This window comes from Apodemus sylvaticus, chromosome 9 (assembly GCF_947179515.1).
Source record: "Apodemus sylvaticus chromosome 9, mApoSyl1.1, whole genome shotgun sequence".
NCBI classification, from domain to species: domain Eukaryota; kingdom Metazoa; phylum Chordata; class Mammalia; order Rodentia; family Muridae; genus Apodemus; species Apodemus sylvaticus.
The window spans coordinates 6,943,487-6,966,117 of NC_067480.1; the positions used below are offsets into that span (position 1 = coordinate 6,943,487).

A 22,631-nucleotide genomic window follows, 5' to 3' on the forward strand; every position below is an offset into this window, starting at 1 on the left:
TCCTGTAGGGAAGCTGGGATCAGTCCCATGTCTTCACTTCCTGCCTCCTGTGTTTCTGCTTGTTAGTATTAGAATCCTAAGCTCCTCAGAGCTGTTGCTCATGTCTCCTGCTGGGCCTTCTCCCTGACACACATGACCCTAGCTACCATGTGGGAACAGTGACAATTCAGAACACATAGATGACATGTATAACTCTAAAGAGTCTTAAAGTGTTGTGTGTACTTGTTGCTGCGTGTGTATGTGGGTGTGCACATGTGTATATGTGGCTGGCCAGAGGTCAATATCAGGCATCTTCCCTGATTGCTTGCACTGCATCTTATTTTTGAGACAGGGCCACCCACTGAACAATAGGTCATTGATTTGTCTAGCCTGGCCGGGAAATGAGCTCTAGAGATCTGTCTGTGTCTCTAGGCAACAACTGCCAACCCAACATGTTACTACATGGTAGTAACATGCCTCCATATGCAGTTTTTCTCTGGGTGAAAATCTGAACTCAGGTTTTCATGCTTGTACATGATGGGCCGAACTGTCTCAGCAGAACCTAACCTGGTATTTTACCCCTTCCTTTTCTGTGCTTAGACATGTCTGTGTGCATAGACCATTCTCCTTGTGTTGCAGGTGCCTGCAGCTCTCCCAGGCCTGTGGCCTCTGAGCAGTATAGGCCAAGTCAGAATAGAGTCTAGCCCCTACAGTCAAGGTTCATGTGGTCACACAATGATAAAGTTACCTAACAGGTTCCTCACATGTCCCTCCCATTCCCCTATTTAAGTAACAGCTCTAGTGGGTGCCCTCTGACCTGATGTGGGCCAAAAATTAGGAGAGACAAACATTTAAGGCATTTGCAATCCAATTATGGATGGTGGTGTTACGAGCAGCTATACTGAAGACCCTCCCCACCAGCCACAGAAGGACCAAGTGGTTTAGTCCCTGAATCCAAAAGACAGGGCACAGTGAAAGAAGTCAGAACTGATGGGGGAGCTGGTATAAAAAGCACGCTTCGTGCAGGGCTCTTTCCATTCACCACTTCTTTGCCTGGACCTCAGCATGCCCTGCGTTTAAAGTCACACGTGTGCATACGGCAGGTGCCTTGAGGATGTGAGCAAAGTTCACCGCTGCTGTATTAGACAGCTGCATTTAGCCCACCCACTTAACCCTTTGTGTTCAGCCTGATCGCTTATGTCCCTTTAAAAAGGGACAGAGATTTTTTTTTCTCAAATACCAACGAATCGCAAATTGAACTTCAGAGGTGCTTCCCGCCATGCTGTCATGCGCCTGACACCTCTGCCAGCTATCACATACCCACACGGTGGCAGGATACTGCAGATCAAAGCACATCTGCAGATCTGAATGACAAGTGTTTATTGTTATTCTGGTCTTGAGCAGGATGAATATAGACCGGCTCTTTGACAACCTCTTGCTTGGTTATAGAGTCACTGGCTTCTTGTTGATTTGCCATCAGACAGGCCGGGCTGTGTCCTCTCCTGGCTGGGCCGTGCCACCTCTCCCTTTGTCTTCTCTTGCTGTGAGATACACGGTCATCTGCCTCTGTGACTGAAAAGTGCCCGGGAAGTTATCGGAGTTGCACATACAGCAGACGGACACAGGTTCCTGGGAAAACGCATCACAGCCCATGAGCTTTTATCACCAACCCCAGTCCCACTGGTACCTGCTCAGACACAGCTGTAGATTCTTAACACCATCACTGCACATAACAGGAAAATGGCCACCTCACTCCGGCTCCCAAGAGCACTGGGTCACACGCTTTGGGCAACGCCCAACCTTGAGCAGTCTTGACAAGCAGTAAATGGTGTGCTCACTCCAAGGCAAGAACCTTTTTCTCTTCCCCGCTTACCGCCTCTGTTTATATAATCCTCTAAGCCCCTGGCCCTGCTTTTCTCCTAAGGCTTAGGGTTATCTGGCCAAGTAAATACACGAGTAAGCTGGGGCCTCCTGGGAGGATTGGACCAGAGAAGCAGAATTACGCAGTGAACAGTTTGATGGTATTCCTATAACAAAGTGGCAAGACAACAGTATTTTGAGTTCCTCTGTTTATAGAACATACAAGGCAGTAATTCAGTAGGCTGCAGGCAAAGAGAATTCATTACCTTAAGACTTTTCTCTGGCAGCATCTGCCCTACATATAAAACCAGGCAGGAACAACAGCTCATGGCTCAAGCTACTGCCCCATTTCTTTGACACCCAGTTTTCAGTCATGCCATTGCCATAAAATCCACTCAACTCCCTTCCACCTGACAAGAAGAATGTAGTTCTTCCCTGCATTACAGAGCTGTAAACCTCTGGATCAAGCAGGGTGCATCGGTGTGGCATTATTTAAGCGCCTCGGGGCATTGCTCGGGCCCTGGTTACATTAGTCACAAAGGCAGGAAACAAGCAAGCTGGATGCCAGGATTCCAGTGGATTGTTTACGGATATTACTGTAAAGAAGCCCAGAAAAGACCAGCACAGTGACTTGACTGAAACTCTGTCTGCAAAGAGGCTAGAGACTCAGGAGAGTTGCTATTACAGAACTGGATGCTGGGTTTATACCCATGAGCCTTGGACTGTCTGCTTTGCAGAAACAGAGGTGTCTCAAGTCAATGCCTTTCTCTCCATCCTCTCTTTTTCTGCATTAGCAGTCAAACCCTGTCCCTCATTCATGCAAGGTAAGAATTCTGCTACTGATCTCTCTCTCTCTCTCTCTCTCTCTCTCTCTCTCTCTCTCTCTCTCTCTCTCTCTCTCTCTCTCTCTCTCCTCTCTCCTCCTCCTCCTCCTCCTTCTTCAAGACAAGATCTTGCCATGTTGCTCTATAACCTAAATAGCAACACGAAACACAGAAAATCTAGGTCCCTGATCTCACTTGGCCAGCACCTCTGAATTGTGTTCTTGGGCTAGTCATGCTAGGCCTGACGCTGCTGGTACCTGTTCACAGTGGAATAGTGCCTGAGCCCTCACTGTGCACCCAGCTGCCCCTGCCTCCCCATGCCCAGCTTGCCCCCTCAGCCTCGCAGCCGCTGCCCATGCCTTGCACTCAGTATTTCCCCCTGGCATGGAAGCCGGCATTGCTGCTGCATGCCGCAGGGCAGGCCACTGATCACACGCATGGGTGCACTTTAAAATGCTGGACTACAGCAATGCACTCCCACATCCCACTCTTCTCAGATGCACACTTTTTATCCCAGCTCCGTCAGAAGCAGCTGGTCATCATGGACTAGGACTGTGACTGTGCCATCAAAGGACCCCACCTTCCCAGGCCAACCTGACAAAGACTTGAAGACTAAAGACAGGCTTCCCGGATGTGTCTTCTGCCAACATCCCCCACCTACACCACCTGACCGTCCCCACCCACCACTGGAAACAGCAACCTTTCTTATCAGGCACACTGATAGTGTAGTCTACCCTGGGAAGGTTTAGATATCTTCCCTTGGAAGTAACACTTATCTTCTGACCTCCCATTGCAGTCTCATTTAGAGATTTCTTAGCAAAGATTCAATTGTACCAGTCTTACTCTAAATACAAAAATGATATTCATAGTAACATTTCTATTATGCTCCTTCTACAGATAAATGAAACCTCCAAGAGGTTAAATAACTTGCCCAACATCACAGCTAGTAAATGAAGCTTGGCTTTTAACCCAAAGGGATAAAATACCCAAAGGGAAAGTGCTTTTGATCACTGAGCTTGTGATCTGCCTCAAGTTAGATTTGCTGATTGTGCACGCCTTCTCATGAACGCTACAATCATAACTCATTCCTCTGTGCCTGCCCCGGAAAGACCCAGCTAGAGTTCTGCTTGTCACTGTGCAGCTGGCAAACAGAATGATCTGGAAAGTCCATGTCCTAAGCTAAGACATTAGCTAAGAGCTTTGTCACATCAGGGCCACAAAGGTGAAATGCTGATCTCGAAAGCCTTTGCATTTACCGGCCAATCGGTTCAAGTTAGCTATTTATAAAATATGGATGGTAATCTAGACTCTACAGAATTAACGTTCAGGGGCATGCTCTGCCTTCCTCATAGAAGGAACTAGGAGGATGAAGACCAGCTTAGGCCCTTGAAAATTGATTCTTACAAACCAGTAAGGTCTCTCTGTCTGGAAGCCACAGTGACCTTGCAAATGAGGCTTTGCAAACTGTCTTTGTAAGTACAGCTGTTTGCTTTAAGTTGCCTTCCCAGAACACAGACACTTTTTTCCTAGTTCCCATTTAGGAGTTAGGAACATTTCATCCACCACGTGATCACCATACATCACCACATGATCCAACATACATCCACCAGCACATACGGAAAGAGCCAGAACAGGCCTATGGCTTGCACTAGATCACAAATCTAAAATATGAGCTCATTAAGGTGATGACTACGTATGGAGGATTACCATGTGCCTGAGTTCATATGCTAATATGCTGCTATTGCTCAGAAGGTGTCAAGACAAGACGCTTCTTTAAGGTATATTCAGAGTATGTGGCATATGTTTACTGGGCTTGGTGATGGTGGGCTCCCTTCCTGGCCAGAACTTGAACTGGGGGAATTGTTAAATGCCAAAGCCCCCTTTCCTGAGCAGGTGCCTAACACAGCCGTCAGAATGGGAGTGCTTCTTGAAAGCCTACTAAAGCTGGCTTGTGCCGCTCTCTGGATCCATATCCAACTGAACAGACTACAAGAGAAGAGCCAGATAGAAAACCAGAAGCCGTGAGCTGGGCCATGGCGGCTTTACACCAGCCTAGGTGGATGACAAGGAACTCTCTTTATATTACGAAACTCTTCCCCCAGACTAAAACTCTATATGCACTCCTCAGAAACACTTGATTTACTGTCCGTTCTTGAAGTCTTCCAAGTGCCCCACTACCTGGCCATGTGAATCAGGTTTGGAAGGAAGAGGCCAGCCCAGGTCCCTTATATACTTATATACTAAAAAAATTTTTATATACTGCCCTTATTGCTATATGTGAAATGTCTTAGGATGATCGGTGATCAAATGAAACTTATATACATATGCCTATAGCATAGCTGTGGTCTTAGCTGGGCCTAGTGGCTCCTGCCTATAAGCACTGAAGAGCATGATGAGTTTGAGGGCAGCCTGAACTGCATGGCAGATTCTAAGAGAACCTGGACAATATTGCATGGCCTAGCCTCAAATGAGAGAAGGGAGAGAGAGAAGAGGGGAGGATAGATCTTATATTATGCATGGAAAAACAGCTGTGAGGCATGGGTGGAAATTTGCAGCTTTTTCTATAGGAAGCCAACAATGGCTTTGGAATATACTCTCCTCCTTCCCTCCCCTCCTCTTCTGCCTCATGTAGACAGAGCAGCTAAAACCATTCTAGACTTCTTACTTTGTGCCTGCTCCTGAAGCCCAAACCTAAGAGAGTCAAGTACTCCTTGAGGTCTACCCTCCCACATTGCCCTACGGCTTGACCTGGGGCCTGGTACCCAGGGAGTTCATTACCTACCCTAGCCCTGTCTTCTTCATAGAAGGAACTAGGAGCAAAGAGACCAGCCTGGGCCCATGCAAACGCTTTTCCTCCCTAAGCTCCCCTGTGAGGATACAACTCTGAGAACATCTCACCCCTTGGAAGCTGCAGTGACCTTGAAATGGGTTTGCAGACTGTCCTTGTGACTCCAGCTGTTGGCTCTAAATCGCCCCGAGAGAATACAGAAACTTTTTCTGTACAGTAGGAGACTGGACAGGCCAACCTTTCTCCTCTGCGTCATCATCTTGTTTCTGGGGAGAATCGTTTACAGGAAAGAACAGAAGCAGTGCAGATGCTCCGCCTCATTCTCCTTCCGTCCTAAAGCACAGCTGTCGCTGTTCCAGGCCTCTCTGCTCCTCCTCCTAGCCATCCTGCTTCGTCTTCCCAGGCTCCACAGACTCCTGTTGTCACCTAGGCTCCAGAGTTTAAACCCATCACTTAAGAAGGATTATCATTCTTGAGGTCTTGCAGTCAACTGGACACTTGGCTACATCTGTTTAGTGCATCATGTCTGATGATTTCCAGACTCATCTGCACTTGGGATCACGTGGGAAGCTTCTGGAAATTACAGCTGCTTCTGTCCCAGCACACAAATCAAGAGATAGCCTGGACTGTGACCTAGGATTTAGGGTTTCTTTAAATATGCCTTCCTGATTCTAGTGTGTCAGCAAATTTAAACCCACTAACTCCATCTTAGGACGGACACTCTGGGTAAAGATTGTCGTCATCCCTTCTTGACAGATGCAGAACCCGAAGTTGCATAAGCAGGTTGCAAGGCCTTCTTCCAACTCCTGTCAGCCTGGTTCTGCTGTCTGCTTGGGCAGCAGAAGTTCCTCTGGCCAGTATGGGCTCCAGGCCAGGGGGCTTGCTGAAAGTGCCAATTCTTCAGAACCTCAGAATCACAGAAAGGAGGTCTGAGATGTGCTAGAGGTTAGGACTCTTAGTGTAACCATGTCAGAATGCACTCAAGGTCAAGATGAGGTACTCCCAGGCTCGGGGGAAGTGGCTCTACCCCCAGTGATGTTATGACCTTAATAAGCATGGAATTATCATGAGCTGTGAGTTAAAAATGACTCTCCTTAAAGACGTCTTCCAATAAGTCCAAGATCCTCAGGGTCTAATGTTTTCTGTGTTTTAAGTTAGTGAGTTTTAAAGCCAAAGTTAATGGTCCTTTGGGAGTAGAGACAACATCTCTCCTGCAGCCAAGTATGATAATGAGCAGGCAGTGGGGCCCAGGGCCCTCCGCTTGATTAATGGCCTGATGGAATCTGCAGAGGGCACCAAAGTAATCAGAGGGCCCTGGAAGTGGCCTCATTCCATGCTGGAGGCTGTTGCCATTCGTGATGAAGACGTGTAGGAGGCCAGGCCTCTGCTAGATGCTGGAAAAGCACCCTCAGGCTGCAGGAGACAGCTGGCTTGGCACAGGATCAAACGGGAGCACCGGGTTGTGTGGGGCCGGGGATCCAGCAGGTGTCTCAGAAAACCTTGGTTTCAACATCTCTGTATGCAGAGTCAGAGCCAGGAGGTGGTCACAAGCCCCTGACATGTGGTTGTGCAAAGTCCTCATCCCAAACGACTCGCGTTTTCCTCCCAGTTCCTTTTTCTTCAAGCAAAATAATAACTTGACATGGGTCCAAGCAGTTAAAAAGATACTTAGAGGAGCTCAATTTAGAAGGATTTTTAGTAGGCTGAAACAGATGTGGCTAACCATTTCAAGATACTCTGGGAGATGAGTTGGGGAAGATCGGATTCTAAATAGTCCCTCTGCCTCTTCTGGACCCGCCCCGACAGGTGCCGGTATATAAGATTCAAGGAATCTTTCTGGAAGGAAGTACCTCTATGCTTCTGTTTCCTTAGCTGCCCCTGGATTAGAGCCTCTGAATGGCTCCGGGCCAGCTCCCAACCTTGCATTTCAGAGGAGGCCACTGTCCTTTGCTGGAAGAGCAGCTGCACCTGTTCGCCACCAGCCAGCATGGCTGTAGTGGGAGCTCTTGACTTCGGAGCTTCCACAGGAAATGGACCAGATCCAGCATGGAGGCTCCTGTCACCAGCGCCCGCCTCCACAGGAGGCATCCCACTGCATCTTGCTAATGGCAGATCTCTGGAAAGCAGCAGTAAAACTGGGTCAGATCTCAGATGTGATCTAACTGTCCCGAGGAGAAATTCTGACCCTCAGTCCAGGCTGGCAGGAGTTAGCTCCCTGACCCCCAAAGCATCAAAGTTCCCACGTTCATATTTATGAAACACTCCCAGGCAGAGAAGGGAGGGAGTCTGAAATAGATGAATGAGCAACCATGCAGCCAACTGCCCTTTACCTACTGCACCCGTAGTGTGTCAACTAGGATACACCAGATAAGGGGGTTCGGGGTGGGGAGTTATTAGGTAAAAGATTGTTGATATAACACAGGTTGCAGGTGCATCATGTGTGCATGTGTGTGTGTGTTTGTGTGCATGTGTATGTGTTTGTGTGTATGTACATGTGTGTGTTAGTTGTTGTTCTACTGTTCTATTGTACTTGCCACAGAAATACACTTTTACTTGTGTTACACTGAGTTACTCCATTTTAAATCACACGTGCATACTATATTCGTAGCTTTACCCACTACCTTCTGCTTTCACAATGGAAGACACAGACAGTAAAGGAGAGCTGTGTGCTGCATAAGCATCCCTGTCAACCACCGTGGACATTCTCTAAATGACATGACGATGGCCACCCTCAAGTTAGAGAACTCTACGTTTACACCATCAGATCAGACTGACTTGGCATCTACCAAATAATTGCCAGTCTCTTTTAATCTTGGGCATCTTAGATATCATTTGGGTATTCGTGACATACACTTCTGAGATACTGTAGATAGCACCTTCTGGTAATGTCACAGACAGCGTTTCCAGGCAAAGGACCTGTAGGGAGACTCCCCACAGGGATTCAAAACAGCACGGATCAAGCCCATTGTTGTTTTGTTGTTCCCTGCGCCCCTTACCTCAGACACCGATTTGTATATTGTCAACTAAGTTTAGTAAGGATTATCTTGAGTTTGCAGAAAGTTTCAAACATTTAGAGGCAGCTAGAGTCCTAGCCAGCCACAAACCACTATAAACATTAGTGTGACACAGATGTTTGCCTTCTGAAAGGTCTTTTTGGTCCATAATCCTTCCTAAAACTTTTCCCAGTCTGGGATTTTCCTTCTTACGCTGATCCTATGTCTGTCTCCATGAAATACAGCCCTGTGTGGCCCCTGCATATCTATCATGTATATATAGGGCATGGCCTCCAGGTGCTGCAGCATCTGAGAAATAAGCAAAGTAACCCTTTCCCCTGGCCAGCAATAACCAGGTGTTTGAAGGATCTCATCCTTGCTACTAAGTATGCCCCTTAGGAATCAAAGAGAGTTCACCTCTATGGATAAAAGTCTTGAGTAGCAGTGAGGGTAGATAGGGTTGGGGGGTTGGCATCTAACATGCATTAAAGAATAGGGGGGGCATCACCTGGAAATAAATGGTGAGAGACCATTCTAAACAGACAGAATGCTTTTGGATCACAGTCTCTTTTAGGTTAGATTTTTATCCTTGAACATAATTGTAGATTAGACTGAAAATGCAAATTGTGGCCAAATTTTTTAGCTCACACCCCCAGATGAGAGACCATCTCTTCAGTCTCACAGACAGTGCTGGAAAGCAGCAGTCCCGAGATGGCACAAGTCAGAGTTGAGCAGCAGCAGTGGCGGGGGAGGGGGGTTAGGGGAGTAAGGGGGTGGGGGAGAGCCCTACTTGGTAGGTGGCATGTTGATCTTGTCTATGTAGAACATCTCTGCAAGAATATCCCAGAGCCCAAACTTAGATTGTGTGAGAGGAAATGTAAAGAACGGGGGGGGGGGGGGGGGGCAGGCATTTCAGAGAGACGATGGGGTTCCGTGCTACAGCCATAAAGAAAAAATGAAGTCGTTCCATTTGCAGGGAAACTGAGGCAACCAGAGAGCATTGTGTTAAATGAAATGAGCCAGACCCAGAAAGACAAATTCCATGCTTTCTCATATATGCAGAGCTTATATTTGTAATCATACACTGTATGTGTATATAAGTATATTTATATATGTGGGAGTTTGGGTAGGTGTCTGTATGAGAGAGACGAAGAGAGAGGGAGAATTGGGAAGAAAGCATCAGGAGGGCATCCTAAAGGAGGTAGAAAGTAGAGAAGATGAGGAAATGCATCTAATCGAAACAGAAAGGGCACTAGCTGGGGTCAGGAAGGAAGCCAGCCCCACGCAGGAGGGAATTCCGAGGAGATACACAGATGAACAAAATGTGGGGGCACGTGTGTATGAAGGGGTCAGGATGTAGCCCTCTAATCTGTGTTCTAACCCAAACCTAATTGTAAGGAGACAGACGGCCCCTCGAGACCATAAGTAGAGCCATGCATCTGGGGCAGAGTTTATTACGAAAGCGCCTCTCCCCTGAGGCGGGCATGGTTCATCTTTAGTGTTGAATCAGATTCACTTCAATCCTCAAAAAACCCTTAGTCACTTTCTCAAACTTCCTCAATGGTTTATACTTCCAGGCCATTTCCAACTGTAGGGCAGGATAGGAAATGAAGGTTTACTATGAGATAACGACTAGGTAGGTGGCTGTAAAAGCAACAGCAAACTTGCCTTGGGGTACGTGGCTAACTTGTGTGTGCAAATTTATCCTGTAAGTCACAGTATGACCCCACTCATTGAAGGAAATTTAAAAAAAGCTAACTCCATAATCTTCTTTGTGTTCCTTGAAGGTGAAATGCTGCAAATACTGGCCAGACGACACAGAGATCTATAAAGACATTAAAGTCACTCTCATAGACACAGAGCTGCTGGCAGAATATGTGATAAGAACGTTTGCTGTGGAGAAGGTGAGTATGGAAGCCGGAGTGAGCCGTTTATCTAGGATCAGCCTGGACGCAGGTGGGCTGGTGGTTTCTCAAGACAGCGCCTCGCCCTCTGATTCCATGACAGCTCAGCTCCATCCTTAACGCAGGCCATCCCCATTTCACAGCAATCTGTGTTTTTGACTAAACCCAAAGATAACGTCTACCATGGCACTATTTTCATTTTAGCCTGGCTGATCTTTGCCCGTTTCTCTTCCTCCATTCACAAAGCAAAACTTTCCACATTTAGAGAGATGCCATCCACGCTTGACGGGTGTGTTCCCTGTCAAGCATGCACTTGTGTCTCTGAAAACTGAGTTGACATAAGGGCTGAGACAGCAGTCTGGTCTGCAGTGCCCCTAGAATCCCTCAGCCCCTTCAGGCTTTCTGAGGCCTGAAGTCCAGAAGAGACCGTAGGGTCCTTCTGGCAGCAATCTCCCTGGAAACCCACACGAGGGAGCTCCATCAGTCACAGGCGCTCCTGCATGAGCCAGCTCGTCCCTCCATACTCACCCACACTTTGTCCTCAGCCCTGAGCGAGTGCCCTGTCCCACCTCATCCCATGCTCATGGATAGGGCTGCTTCTCCCGGAAGCACTGTAGGCCATAACAGGGGCTCTCCTTGTCCCCCCTCTTTCTGCTGACATAGGGAGGGGCCGGAGGTGAAGCGCACTGCAGTCCGTCCAGAGAAGTACCACAGGTACGCTGTGGGGAAGGTGGAGGTGACCAACACACTCTGCCCCTCAGAGGCCCACAGGCTCTCCCGTCCAAGAGCCTATTCTCCAGGACGCAGACCTGCACAGCTGACACTCTGAAATTATCAATTTATCACGAATTCAGTCTGCCCTCATTCAGCCAGAGGCGGCAGGCCCCTTCTAGGGCTGGGTTATGCCTGACTCCCGGCTCTTTGCCTGATTCTATACAGTCACTGCATCTAAATACACTTTTTGGAATAACAAGGGCATCTCCGGGGAATAAGGAAATTGCAGGATATGCTGATTGCCTAATTCACACTGATGACCGGAACTGCCATTCCTACTTTGAAAATCCAAATTTACGACAAGACTCCCAAAGCCAAGAAGGCTTCACTTTATCTAATCTGTTTCCCATACTATTTAGCTTCTTTCTCCTATAGCCTGTCTTTAAAAAAAATAAAATAAAATAAGCAAGAGAGGGGCTTGGAGACTTCAAAGAACATAAAGTTCTGGTTGGCTCAGTTCTTCGAGTTCTGAGCCGCACACTTTGATGTTTCCTTCTCTGTCAGGACTGTGTGAGGAAAGCACTTGCAGGGTTTCTGTGTGGCTCTTGGCAAGAGCACTCATAAATAACTGCATTAAAACAGCAATAAAAGACCCTCAGCATCTTTTTCCTAAGCCACGGCTTAAACATGAACTTCTTTGAACAATCGTCAGCTCTCTAATAAGCTGAAAATGCATCCTGGTTGTTAAAGCAAGGGTCGGTTTGTGTCTCCGCCCTGTCTTTAACCTTTTCTTGTGCCTGCTGCATTCCCAGCTGCACAGAAGCGCTCCTCAGACACCCAGGTATTTCAGTCATGAGGTCACCTGTGAGGAGACGGTGTAGGGAGGAAACCTGTTAATGATTTCAGACCAGGCAGTTGGATCTTTAAGAAAGAAAACCCCGTTGTTTAACTTCCATAGGACACTTTGAAACTTTCTCATTAAAGAAGAAAGGAAAAGCAGTGGTTACATGCGGGTGTTAGGCTCTTGCAATTCTGTGCTCTTGTGCAAAGCAACCGGGTAGCTGTAGCCTGGGGTTGACGAATCCCCAGTTTGCATCTGACAGTCTCCGTCTCTTTCCCACATACCTAATGGCTTTATGTAGCACATAGTACCCATCACTCCAACGAGGCAGCTCCAGGGTTCCCACAGACCCAGACCTTATCTGCCTTGGCAGAACTGAAGCTAGAAGTGGCCATCCTATCCTCTGTGCCTTCCAGAAACCCTGAGACATTGAGACAGCAAGAGGAATAGTGTCCTGTCTCAAAGACAGACACATACTTCACGGTTCGGCCAGCCATTCCACAGACATAGACTAAACCCACATTGGGGTAGGCACAGTGGTCTGATGTGGAGTCTCCCCTCCCATCACCCTGCATGAAAGCATTAAATGATTTAGACCCTTTTATATAGCGTTAGTGCTTTCCTAATGAAAACCAAAGGAATAATGTAATTAATACCCAGCTGGGAAATACTTGGACTGCAATTGCTGTTCGCTCCTTCCTTCTCCCCAAGGAGACTCTGTTGTCCATGTACAAGAGGGAATGCTGCATCGGAAGTAACTTCCTTTGCTAATCTTGACAGGAATGCATAGGTCAGAAGGCGGAGGAGCTTCATCATGGGAGCAGGTCTTCAGGGTACTTGAAGCTACCATATCCCCTGCTATGAAAATGAGCCAGGAAGACATTAGTTCTGGGAGCCCGTCTCATGATGGGTGCTGCTCTGGGACTGAAATCGAGCGTATAAAAATCTCCTCCCCCTCCCCTCTGGAGGACCTAAGCTGTGGCCAAAGCCGTTCTGAGTCACAGGATGTTGGCTCATCAGGTCAGGCTAAATCGCTGAGTGGAATTCCAGGGGAGCGAGTGCTCTAAGCGACGGAAGGCTGAGAGTGACATGCCTGTCTTCTGATGGGGTCTTTGGAGCTGGCCAAATATGATTTTCAGTGATGAGAAAATTTGGCTCTTAACCACATCGTACCAGTATTCTGGTCCCCTGGAGCCTGGTTAGTTCGCTGCACTGTGAGTCCCTGCCTACTTACCCCTTTACTGTTCAAACTCAAGTAAATAATAGGATTTCCACAGGAAATGGAGCTTTGGCATTGATACATCATTGTGTGAAACATGGATAGCAAACAACAAATGAATCTTGTTTTAAATTCTGGACTTTCTTCCCTCTCCCAGCCTTTCCATGCCCATAATAATGGGGAATTTATTCTTCATTGACTAGACATTTGGGGATGATTGGTAGAGAATCTGTTAAGGTCCAGGCATGTTCATCTATAAAATGTAATAAAAACCAAAGCAAGGACCCGATGTGAAGACACAGGATAGCCAGAGGATCCCGGGTTTACTTGTAGCTTTGGTTTCAAAAGTAGTTTCTGTTTCTCAAACACCCCTTGGGGCTGGGAGATGGCTCAGTGGGTAAGGGAGCTTGCCGTGAAAGCGAGTGGACTTGAGCTGAGGTCACCTGCATCCATGTGAAAGCGCGAGCCCCGAGAGAACAGGGAGAAGCGGAGCCTGGGAGCTCACGGACCGTCCACTGGATCTGCACCTGCGGGTTCAGGCTCAGTGAGAGAACCGTCTCAAAAGAGATGCAAAGTGAATAGAGGGAAACACCCAGCGACCCTGCCTGGCCTCCCTCCATACACGTGTGCCTATGCATGTGCACAGTCATGCCGCATGACGGCTTACAACTGTCCTTAGCTCCTGTTCCAGGCGATTCAGTTCCCTGTTCTAAACCTCTGTGAGCACCAGACATGCACACAGTGCACTTGCGTGCATGCAGACAAAACACTCATACGTATACAAATAAATAATCCACTCAAAAGGTTGAGAAGAGCAAATTAAAGCCAAACTAAGCATGAAGTCTCTTCCCTCTCACCCGCTTCAGCTCAGCATCAGACAGTGCCCCACATTCCATTCAGTGGTCAGACAGAGGATCCCAGGGAAAGCACTTGACCCTCATGCTTTCTGACACACCTGTTTCCACAGAGGAAACGACCACTTGAGCACAGGATGAGACACCGTTATATTTCCGTAGCTCTGACAGCCTTAACACTTGAAGTATTTAGTCATGGAATTGCTAGTGTCTGAATGAATGGGCTACGTGTTTGCTTAAATGAAAGAGACCTAACTGAGCCACAGACAAAACAGATTGGAAAGGAGTTCTAGTTGATTCTTTCGGCAAGCGTGCTCCAGTCGCTGACGGCGTGCACGCACCATGTGAGCACCCGGAGCCAGGACAAGGGCCTCATCATCCCAGTATCTGCCAGCAAATAGCTTTCAGCACAGTCTGCTTTGTACAACAGGACTTCCGAAGAGCCAGAGAGACCCATTCATCTCCAGAGCTGCGTGTGTCAATTAGCACATCCCCCAGACGCTCTCCCCCTTTCACGCCTATAAACAATTTCATGTCCTAAGCCTACCAGATTACATGGTACAGCTACAAAGGCCCCCTCTCCCCCAGCCCTGCACTGGCTCAGGGGGGCTTTGAGGCCCTGCTTACAAGAGCTTATCATTTCCATTCCTTTGTTCTCCCCGCTGCTGTGGCTGACCACGGACCGCAGAGAGGCGTTCACGAAATCCGGGAGATCAGACAGTTTCACTTCACCGGCTGGCCGGACCACGGCGTCCCCTACCACGCCACCGGCCTGCTGGGATTTGTCCGGCAGGTCAAATCCAAGAGCCCACCCAATGCAGGCCCGTTGGTGGTGCACTGCAGGTAAGGAGAGCCCCCTGGTCCTTCCTCACCGATGGGGTGTGAACCAGTTCCGAGTACGAGGTTTTGTGGAGATCTAGGACACGTTCTAGAAGTGGATGAGGTTAATAGGTAGGAGGCTGGAAGCCTCACGGCAGCCCTTCCCCTCAGCTGATGACCCCTCTCTCCGTGCAGCGCTGGTGCAGGAAGGACAGGATGCTTCATTGTCATTGACATCATGTTGGACATGGCGGAAAGGGAAGGAGTGGTGGACATCTACAACTGCGTCCGAGAGCTTCGGTCCAGGAGAGTCAACATGGTGCAGACGGAGGTACCGCACCTGGCCCTTCACCCCTCGGCTTAGTGCCCGTTGTCTGTCTTGCATACCCATCTCCTTGGGCAAAAGAAACATGCCAGCCGTTCCTACCAAATTCCCTAGGAGAGAAGTGCTGTGCATGCCGACTCCTAACTCCTCCGTGCCTCCCCGCCCCTTCCTCCATCCTTCTTTCCTCTGCTCTTTCAAAAACAAACAAGAAAAGGACTTTTCAAGTTACAGATTCTGGTGCCAAGAGTTTTCCGGGAACGGAAATCTGTAGCCATCAACCTACATTCTCAAAGTTGCCTGTGCCCAGGGACCCAGAAGAGCTTCTACATTAAGTGTTTGAGGTTCCAACACTGCTCGCTGTCTTTTAAATTAGCTGAGAAGCAGAGCAAGACCGCTCCTGAGAATAGGGAGGCATCCGTCGGGCCGCTTCAGGGTAATCTCCCGCATACGGCTCCCACCTCCTAGCCCGAAAAAGTTCTCCCTGGCATCGTGGGACTTTGCTCAGTTTGTGGTGTTCCGTACCAATTAGTTGAAATGCAAAGTATATCAAGAAGTTGACATTTCTAAAACCTATATCCTGGACCTAGGGCCTGGAACCCAGGGCTCTTGAGGACCGCCCCTGAAACAGACTGAAGAACAAATCACTAGCCCTGTGTGCAGGTTACACACAAACTCTGACAGGCCTGTGTGGGCTTTCACAAACATAAGAATGGCAGAAGTGGAAATGCTGTTCCTGTGGCCCCACCCACGGTGGAGGAGAGCTTGTCTCACAGGTGCAGGCCCTGGCTTTGGTCCCCATCACCACGGCAATAAACATGTGTAACAATTATTCCTCTAACTGTGACTTAGCAGAGAATCTCCCTAGAATTAATTAAGTTTCAGCATCCTTATTATTGATCTTAAGTTATATGAAATATTAAAGGCATTCTTATCATTAATTTCTGTAAGATTAATTTCTGGAAAAAGGAAGATGAAGTGAGAGGATGGCTGTTTTGATACTTAATTGTTAAAGCATTGATACTTGATCAATTACTAAAGCACTAAGTGTAGAAAGTTAATCACCATTGTGTTCTGAAATATTCCCCTAGTCTAGAGAAAAGAGACACTGAGGGAGCCCTCTTGACTTTTCTGGCATCCTTACACTTGTGAAAGCCCCCACAGGCCTGTCAGAGTTTGTGTGTAACCTGCACACAGGGCTAGTGATTTGTTCTTCAGTCTGCTTCAGGGGCGGTACTGAGGAGCCTTGGGTTCCAGGCCCTAGGTCCAGGATATAAGCTTTAGAAATGTCAACTTCTTGATATGCCTCGCATTTCAATTGGTATAGAACACAAATTTGGCAAAGTCCCATGATGCCAGGCAGTGGGGAGAACTTTTTCCAGCTGGGAGGCAGGAGTCATATAGGAGAGCTTACCTAGAGAACCCATTGTTTAACTATCAACTATGCACACCTGTAAGGGCTATAGTCTAGACTTAGTAGAGCTTTGATAATTATCAGAACTGGAACCATTAATTAACAGTTCAAAATAACTTGTGCCTAACAGTTGCAACTGTCTCTGGAGCATGGTTAAGTTTTATATTGTGAACTTGATTAGGAGATTCTTTCAACATCAACTAAAACCATGCTCACTTCTCGTCTGAATTTGAGTTATAAATCCACAGGATCAGAACTAGAGAAATATTTTAGCTACCATCCCACATGCTCTAATTGGTCTGTGGAATATAAATATTCTTCATCTCCTAGTCTCAATCAAGGGGCACGCCGGGAGCGCAGCCGTGCTGCCGCCCCTGTCAGTTGGTGATAACGCTGTCCCCTCCTTCCCTAGCTCTCTGGGTGCTTCTTCAGTTCTCCCCATCACTAACCAAATCCACCTCGCCTCTTCAGGAGCAGTACGTCTTTATCCACGATGCGATCTTGGAAGCCTGTCTTTGTGGAGACACCTCCATCCCTGCTTCCCAAGTCAGGTCTCTGTATTATGACATGAACAAACTGGACCCACAGACAAACTCGAGCCAAATCAAAGAGGAATTCCGGGTAAGCAGCAATCCAAGCAGGGTGGGGCAGGGAGACAGGTTTGCTATGACTTTTCTCTTTAGAAAAACTCCTGAAGTAAAGCTCTTAGGGCCTTGAACCAACACGGAGCTTCTCACCTTGGGACTAGTGACGTTTGAGGCTGGATGACTTTACTGTGTAGCCTAGGTAGGGTCTTTGGCATCGATCCTGGGCTCCGTTTTCAAAATGTCTGTAGCAGCACCAGGACAAACACCTCCAGGGCCAGAATTTCTTGGCTTTATATCACTAGTCTAACAACAGTCCATTGCATGTCAGATAGTCACCAACCAGTTCCGAGATCCAGGACACTTGGTTCATAAAATAACTAAGCACAGATGCAGTCCAACCATGGACATGGCTTTGAAGGTCACTTCATGTGCCTAAATCTTCATATAGGTAAAAGTTACTTAGGTTCAGGTTTTATCTAATTGTACCTAACTCTAGACCAAATGCTTTCCCAACCTCTGGCCTCCAAGATTTTCAGTAACCTGCTCTAGTGAGAGTTAATGGTGCTGTATGCTACAGATCTGCAAGGCCCTTCGCCTCTGCCTCTGGCTGCTATGTGCCATGTGCAGACAAAACCCAAGGAGGGAAAGAGATAATGGAGCTGGTAGAGTTCAGTCAGCCGAGCCTGAGACAGAGACCGTGGAACGGTTCTCCACCTCATCAGCCCAGTCTTCCTGAGGAGTCTCTCAGTTGTATCACATTTTTCAGTTGGCACATTATAACCACACATGTGTATGAGGTACGATGCAGTGTTTTCATACGTGTATTCATACTATCCTGTCACAGGGAAGTATGAAATCAGCCGCCTGTGGTGACCTGACTAGAGCTGGGAGGTCCCACTTTTCCCATTTATCCCACAGACTCTCAACATGGTGACACCCACGCTGCGTGTGGAGGACTGCAGCATCGCACTCCTGCCTCGGAACCACGAGAAGAACCGCTGCATGGACATCCTGCCTCCGGACCGCTGCCTGCCCTTCCTCATCACCATCGACGGCGAGAGCAGCAACTACATCAACGCGGCCCTGATGGACGTAAGCCCCTCAGGATCCCTGGGAAGGAAATAGAAAAAGCGGACCCCCGAGACAGAACCCCAAGGACACTGGGAATCCTTATCTCGCTTATCTGCCCCCTCAGCCTTTCCAGAGGCAAACTGTCACATCCACCAAGAACAGAGCTAGTATTCCAATGTGTGGTTTTGTGAGGGGCAGCAGTTCCTGTCTCACAAGCCACCTGTCCGAAGTGCTCAGAAACGAAGCTCGCCTAACCTACGCTGTCTAAGAGGCAGCTGTCAAGGCCTCTGGCAGGGAAAGGGGACATGGTGACAGACAGCATCATCTAGATCTCTTTCTTCCTAATTTAGGCGGTAATTAACATGAGAAGGAAGCACAATTCATTGCTTTCTGCCAGTCTGTTTACTTCTTGCGGTTCAACTGACTGAAAGTAAATGGATATTTTCAGTGCTAATGTGTAAATTTTAACTCCTCTGGTGTGATACCAGAAAAGGGGCTTAGGCTCCTTTAAAGCTCCCAGAGCTGACAAAGGCATGCGGGTATCTTTTATGGTAGGAATAAGCAACCGTGTCACCCAGATAAATGACAAATGACAAGTTTGGGAGAGAACTGTTTTAAAAACTGTTAACAGTTAAACTATTAGTCTTTAAGGTAAACTGAAACTCCCTCCCCTAAAATTATTAATACGGAGAGCCAATACATTGCCCGACAGAAGTATAAAAAAGTGATAAGAAATAATTATGAAGTTCCCATGATATCAAAATGAGAATGTTTCATCATAGTTTCACAGAATCATTTATTTTTAGTCCATTTTGGTGTTGACAATGGCGATAAAGTTGAACAAGCACTAACCGTGTTTGGCACGTTGTGCCCACGCCTCCATGTGCACAAAATAATCCCACTGCCTCCCCTCACATTGTGCTGTCTATATCTGGATCTTTCTTTTTGTGTCTGCAGAGCTATAAACAGCCTTCAGCGTTTATAGTCACCCAGCATCCTTTGCCAAACACTGTCAAAGACTTCTGGCGACTGGTCTTGGATTACCACTGCACATCCGTAGTTATGCTCAATGATGTGGATCCTGCGCAGGTGAGCCTGGGGTTCTTCAAGCAGACCTGGAGTCAGAGATCAGGCCTGCAGGTGCTTTATACAGGACAGGCAAGCCCCACAGCCCGTGTTGACAGGCCCTCCTGTGGAAACACAGGGGTTACAGATGAGCATTAGAGGCTGCAGAAGAAAGTTGGTGAGAACCAGGCAGACAGGCTGAAGGCATAGGATACTGGAAGAAGACAGGGGTAAAAGACTAAGCCATCCAGAAGTGAGTCTCAGGGGCACAGACAGAGCCCATGCTGAACCAGGACCACACAGTGCACAGCTAAAAAGGGAGCAAGCCAACCAGCAGAGACAGGGGACAGGCCTCCATCTCATGCTTTCAGACAACTGTGCCTCTTGGGAGAGCTCAGCTGGGGCCTACAAGAGGGAGGTGCCTGCAAGAGGGAGGCAGCAGGGTAAAAGAAAGGCCAGGCATATGGTTGATTCTTTGTAACAATCGTAAAAGAAGCAACCCTGGGAACTGGACAGCTCAGGGAAGTTCTTCGGTGGCCCCGCTCACCGGCGGGAGGAGGTGGAAAGCCACACTAGTGGGCAGGGTGGCAGAATCTTCTTGGAGGGTTCAGGAGAGTCCCCAGGCCCTTTGGGAGCAGAATATTCTCAGCACAGACTTCACCACCTTGACGGAGGGCCTTAGGGAGCCGTCACGCTTAGCGTGTATTAAGAGTGAACTTATTTGAGCACCAAATTTGTTTTCTATCCGGTAGAGAAACTGCTGTCTTAAATAGGGCATGCGTGCTGGTGGGGGCTTCTGGAGTGTCTCGGCATGTAAACAGCACAAGATGTCTCCTTCCCGAATGCGTCCTGTTACTGCTGATGTTCCATAAGCGGCTAGGGTTTTCAATGATGTCGGAGACCCTGCATTGTGTGGCCGGGGCTCTCACTTGAAAGCTAGCTGATGAACTAATAATGACAGCCCTTGTTCTTCCCACTCCTTTTGGCTTGGTGTCAACGTTTTAGAATTCTCCCTCCTGCCTCCCCGCTCTCAGAACAGATTGTCACAGTTTGTGAAAGCCCCTCCAGTTTCAAATGGGAGCAAAACTGTCATTCTAAGTTCTAGGCAGCAGTCAGGTTTCACAAATCTAAGAGCCAGACGCCGGGTAGGAAATATGTATCCCGTGTAGAGTCAGTCTGCCTTGTTCCTGACGGGACGGGCATATGGATAACCTACGGGTGACCATGATGTCACAGACACCAGGGTGCTCCCTGAGCATTGGCGACTGAATGCTGAAGCTGAATTCTAAAGCAAACTGTCTGGACTCAAACCAAGCCTTAGCTGACTGGCGGTCAGAGAGACCCCCATCTATTCAGCAGATAAAGCTGATTTCCAGAGCAGGGCTGGAAAGGCTCCTGGGACTCTAGTCTTTTAGCAAACGCTAAACTGGAAGCTGGAACTCAGGCGCTTCGCAAGCGAACGAGGCTCCCGCTTGACTGTTTTAAGTATTTATCGGACCAGTTCTCAGATGTGTTATGCACCATTTAAGCCATTTTCTACATGGTTTCCTTGGGCAGAATGTAGGACACAGTGTGCCAAGAGCTCGATGCCAGCCCGGGCCATTCACATTTCTGTAGTATAAATGGCAAGTGTTTGATCGGTTGCTTGAACTGGGGAAAAAAAATCAACAGAGAGCAAAGGCTGCTCTGTCCACAGAGAAATGGGCACAACAGTGTAAAAGCGTTCGTTATGGCTTTTACTGCCATCCCAGCACTTGGTCATCATGCCTGTTAATCCTAACAGTGGGCACCCTTGGGAATCAAAAGGAAAATAAACATCCACATAGTATTGTTTGGCAAGGCAAGTTTAATAACCTGTCACTATGAAATGCTGGTGAGGGAGAATAAATTCCATGGAAGCATTATTCAAAAATAAATAAATGTAATTTCTAAATCCAGCAGAGACCTCGCTAATGTAAAGAATAGCCTCAGCTACCCCATTTACCCTCTTAATCTTTGACTAGGATTAAAGATCTATCACGGATAAAGAGGGAGAAAAGAGAGGATATTGTTTCAGTTGATTCAAAGTTAACGAAGAATTTATCTTGTGATCTTGAATATATAAATCACATTTTACAGCATATGACAATGACAATTTAGATCACTTCAAAAGTAAAAGTCATCAAAAGAGAAATCCAACCTATGACTCCTCCTTTTGGTGCTGATACACCCTGCATTTGCCAGTTATCTGGAATTAGCCTGTTCCCAGCAGTCCCTTGGAAAAGCATGGATCTTACCAAGTACTCATGCTCGCTCGAGTTTCTTCATTTTAGTGGTGTCTGGAGGCTTCTATGTGGGGCCCAAGTACCCCTTTTAGCATGAGAGAGACCTTACAAAGGAATGCTGTGTTACAAAAATCCTCAGAAAGCCTGAGTTCATCTGGCTAACACATACTTTTTGAGAAAGCAGCCAGAGGATTAGGAGGCAGATTACTGAGGAAGGTCCTGGTTTCTGAGCCTTTTAGGAATGAAAAGAACTGAAGTTCAAAAAATTCTGTCAATGCTAACTGTATCCAAACCACTGTCCTTTGTAATTACACGTGGTGTTGTGTTCTGGGTTCAGCTATGTCCACAGTACTGGCCGGAAAATGGAGTGCACAGACACGGCCCCATCCAAGTGGAATTCGTGTCTGCAGACTTAGAAGAAGACATCATCAGCAGGATTTTCAGGATTTACAACGCCTCCAGAGTAAGAGCCAAGCCGACTGTGCTTGAACTGGGTGTCGCTCTCATCTTACTGACATCATGTTGGCATGCCTATGCTACATCAGGCTCTGTTCTAGGGGGTTAAAACATCTTGGTCAACAGAACAAATCCCCAGCCTCATGGGGCTCATATGCTGAGAGGAAATGTGTTAAGAGAGTTAGTAACAAGCTAAAGCACAATAAGAAAGACTTTGTTCAACACTGTAACTAAGTAGCAAATGCTACTTGTTTAACTCTGTAACAAAGTAGCAAATGCTACCTGAACCCAGCATGGGGAGTGGGTGAGTCTATTCTAGAACAGATGGAGGTCAGCAGGTGGAAAATCAGGACAAGGGGGATTCTTGCTGAAGATAGGCCAGTGAGCAGCATCACTAAGGCACCGTGGAAGCTAAAGAACTTGATCAGATATGGAGTGCTCACTTATTAAGGGGTAGGATGCTTGCTAAACTGACAGAGTGGGGCATTGATTGCAAAAAGTGAATTTTACAAAGAATTGCAAAGATGGGCCCCAGGAAAGGGTCTTGACTAAAACAAAGAACCTCTATCAGAAGGCAACAAATAACAGAATTATTATGGTGTGATAAATTTTAAAGGGGAAAAGGGAGCCTAGGTTATACAGCAAAGGGATCACTTG

At 47.5% G+C, this 22,631-nt stretch overlaps 1 protein-coding gene across 1 annotated transcript in view; it reads left to right on the forward strand.

The window, feature by feature from the left end:
- Ptprm (protein tyrosine phosphatase receptor type M) overlaps positions 1-22,631 on the forward strand; it is a 525,410-nt gene that overhangs the window by 485,869 nt on the left and 16,910 nt on the right. Inside the window, exons 22-29 of the mRNA XM_052193354.1 lie at positions 10,232-10,348; positions 11,012-11,062; positions 14,665-14,819; positions 14,991-15,126; positions 17,003-17,152; positions 18,037-18,210; positions 19,147-19,278; positions 21,856-21,981. Of these exons, the coding sequence (XP_052049314.1) occupies positions 10,232-10,348; positions 11,012-11,062; positions 14,665-14,819; positions 14,991-15,126; positions 17,003-17,152; positions 18,037-18,210; positions 19,147-19,278; positions 21,856-21,981 (1,041 nt within the window). The remainder of the gene's footprint in view (positions 1-10,231; positions 10,349-11,011; positions 11,063-14,664; positions 14,820-14,990; positions 15,127-17,002; positions 17,153-18,036; positions 18,211-19,146; positions 19,279-21,855; positions 21,982-22,631) is intronic.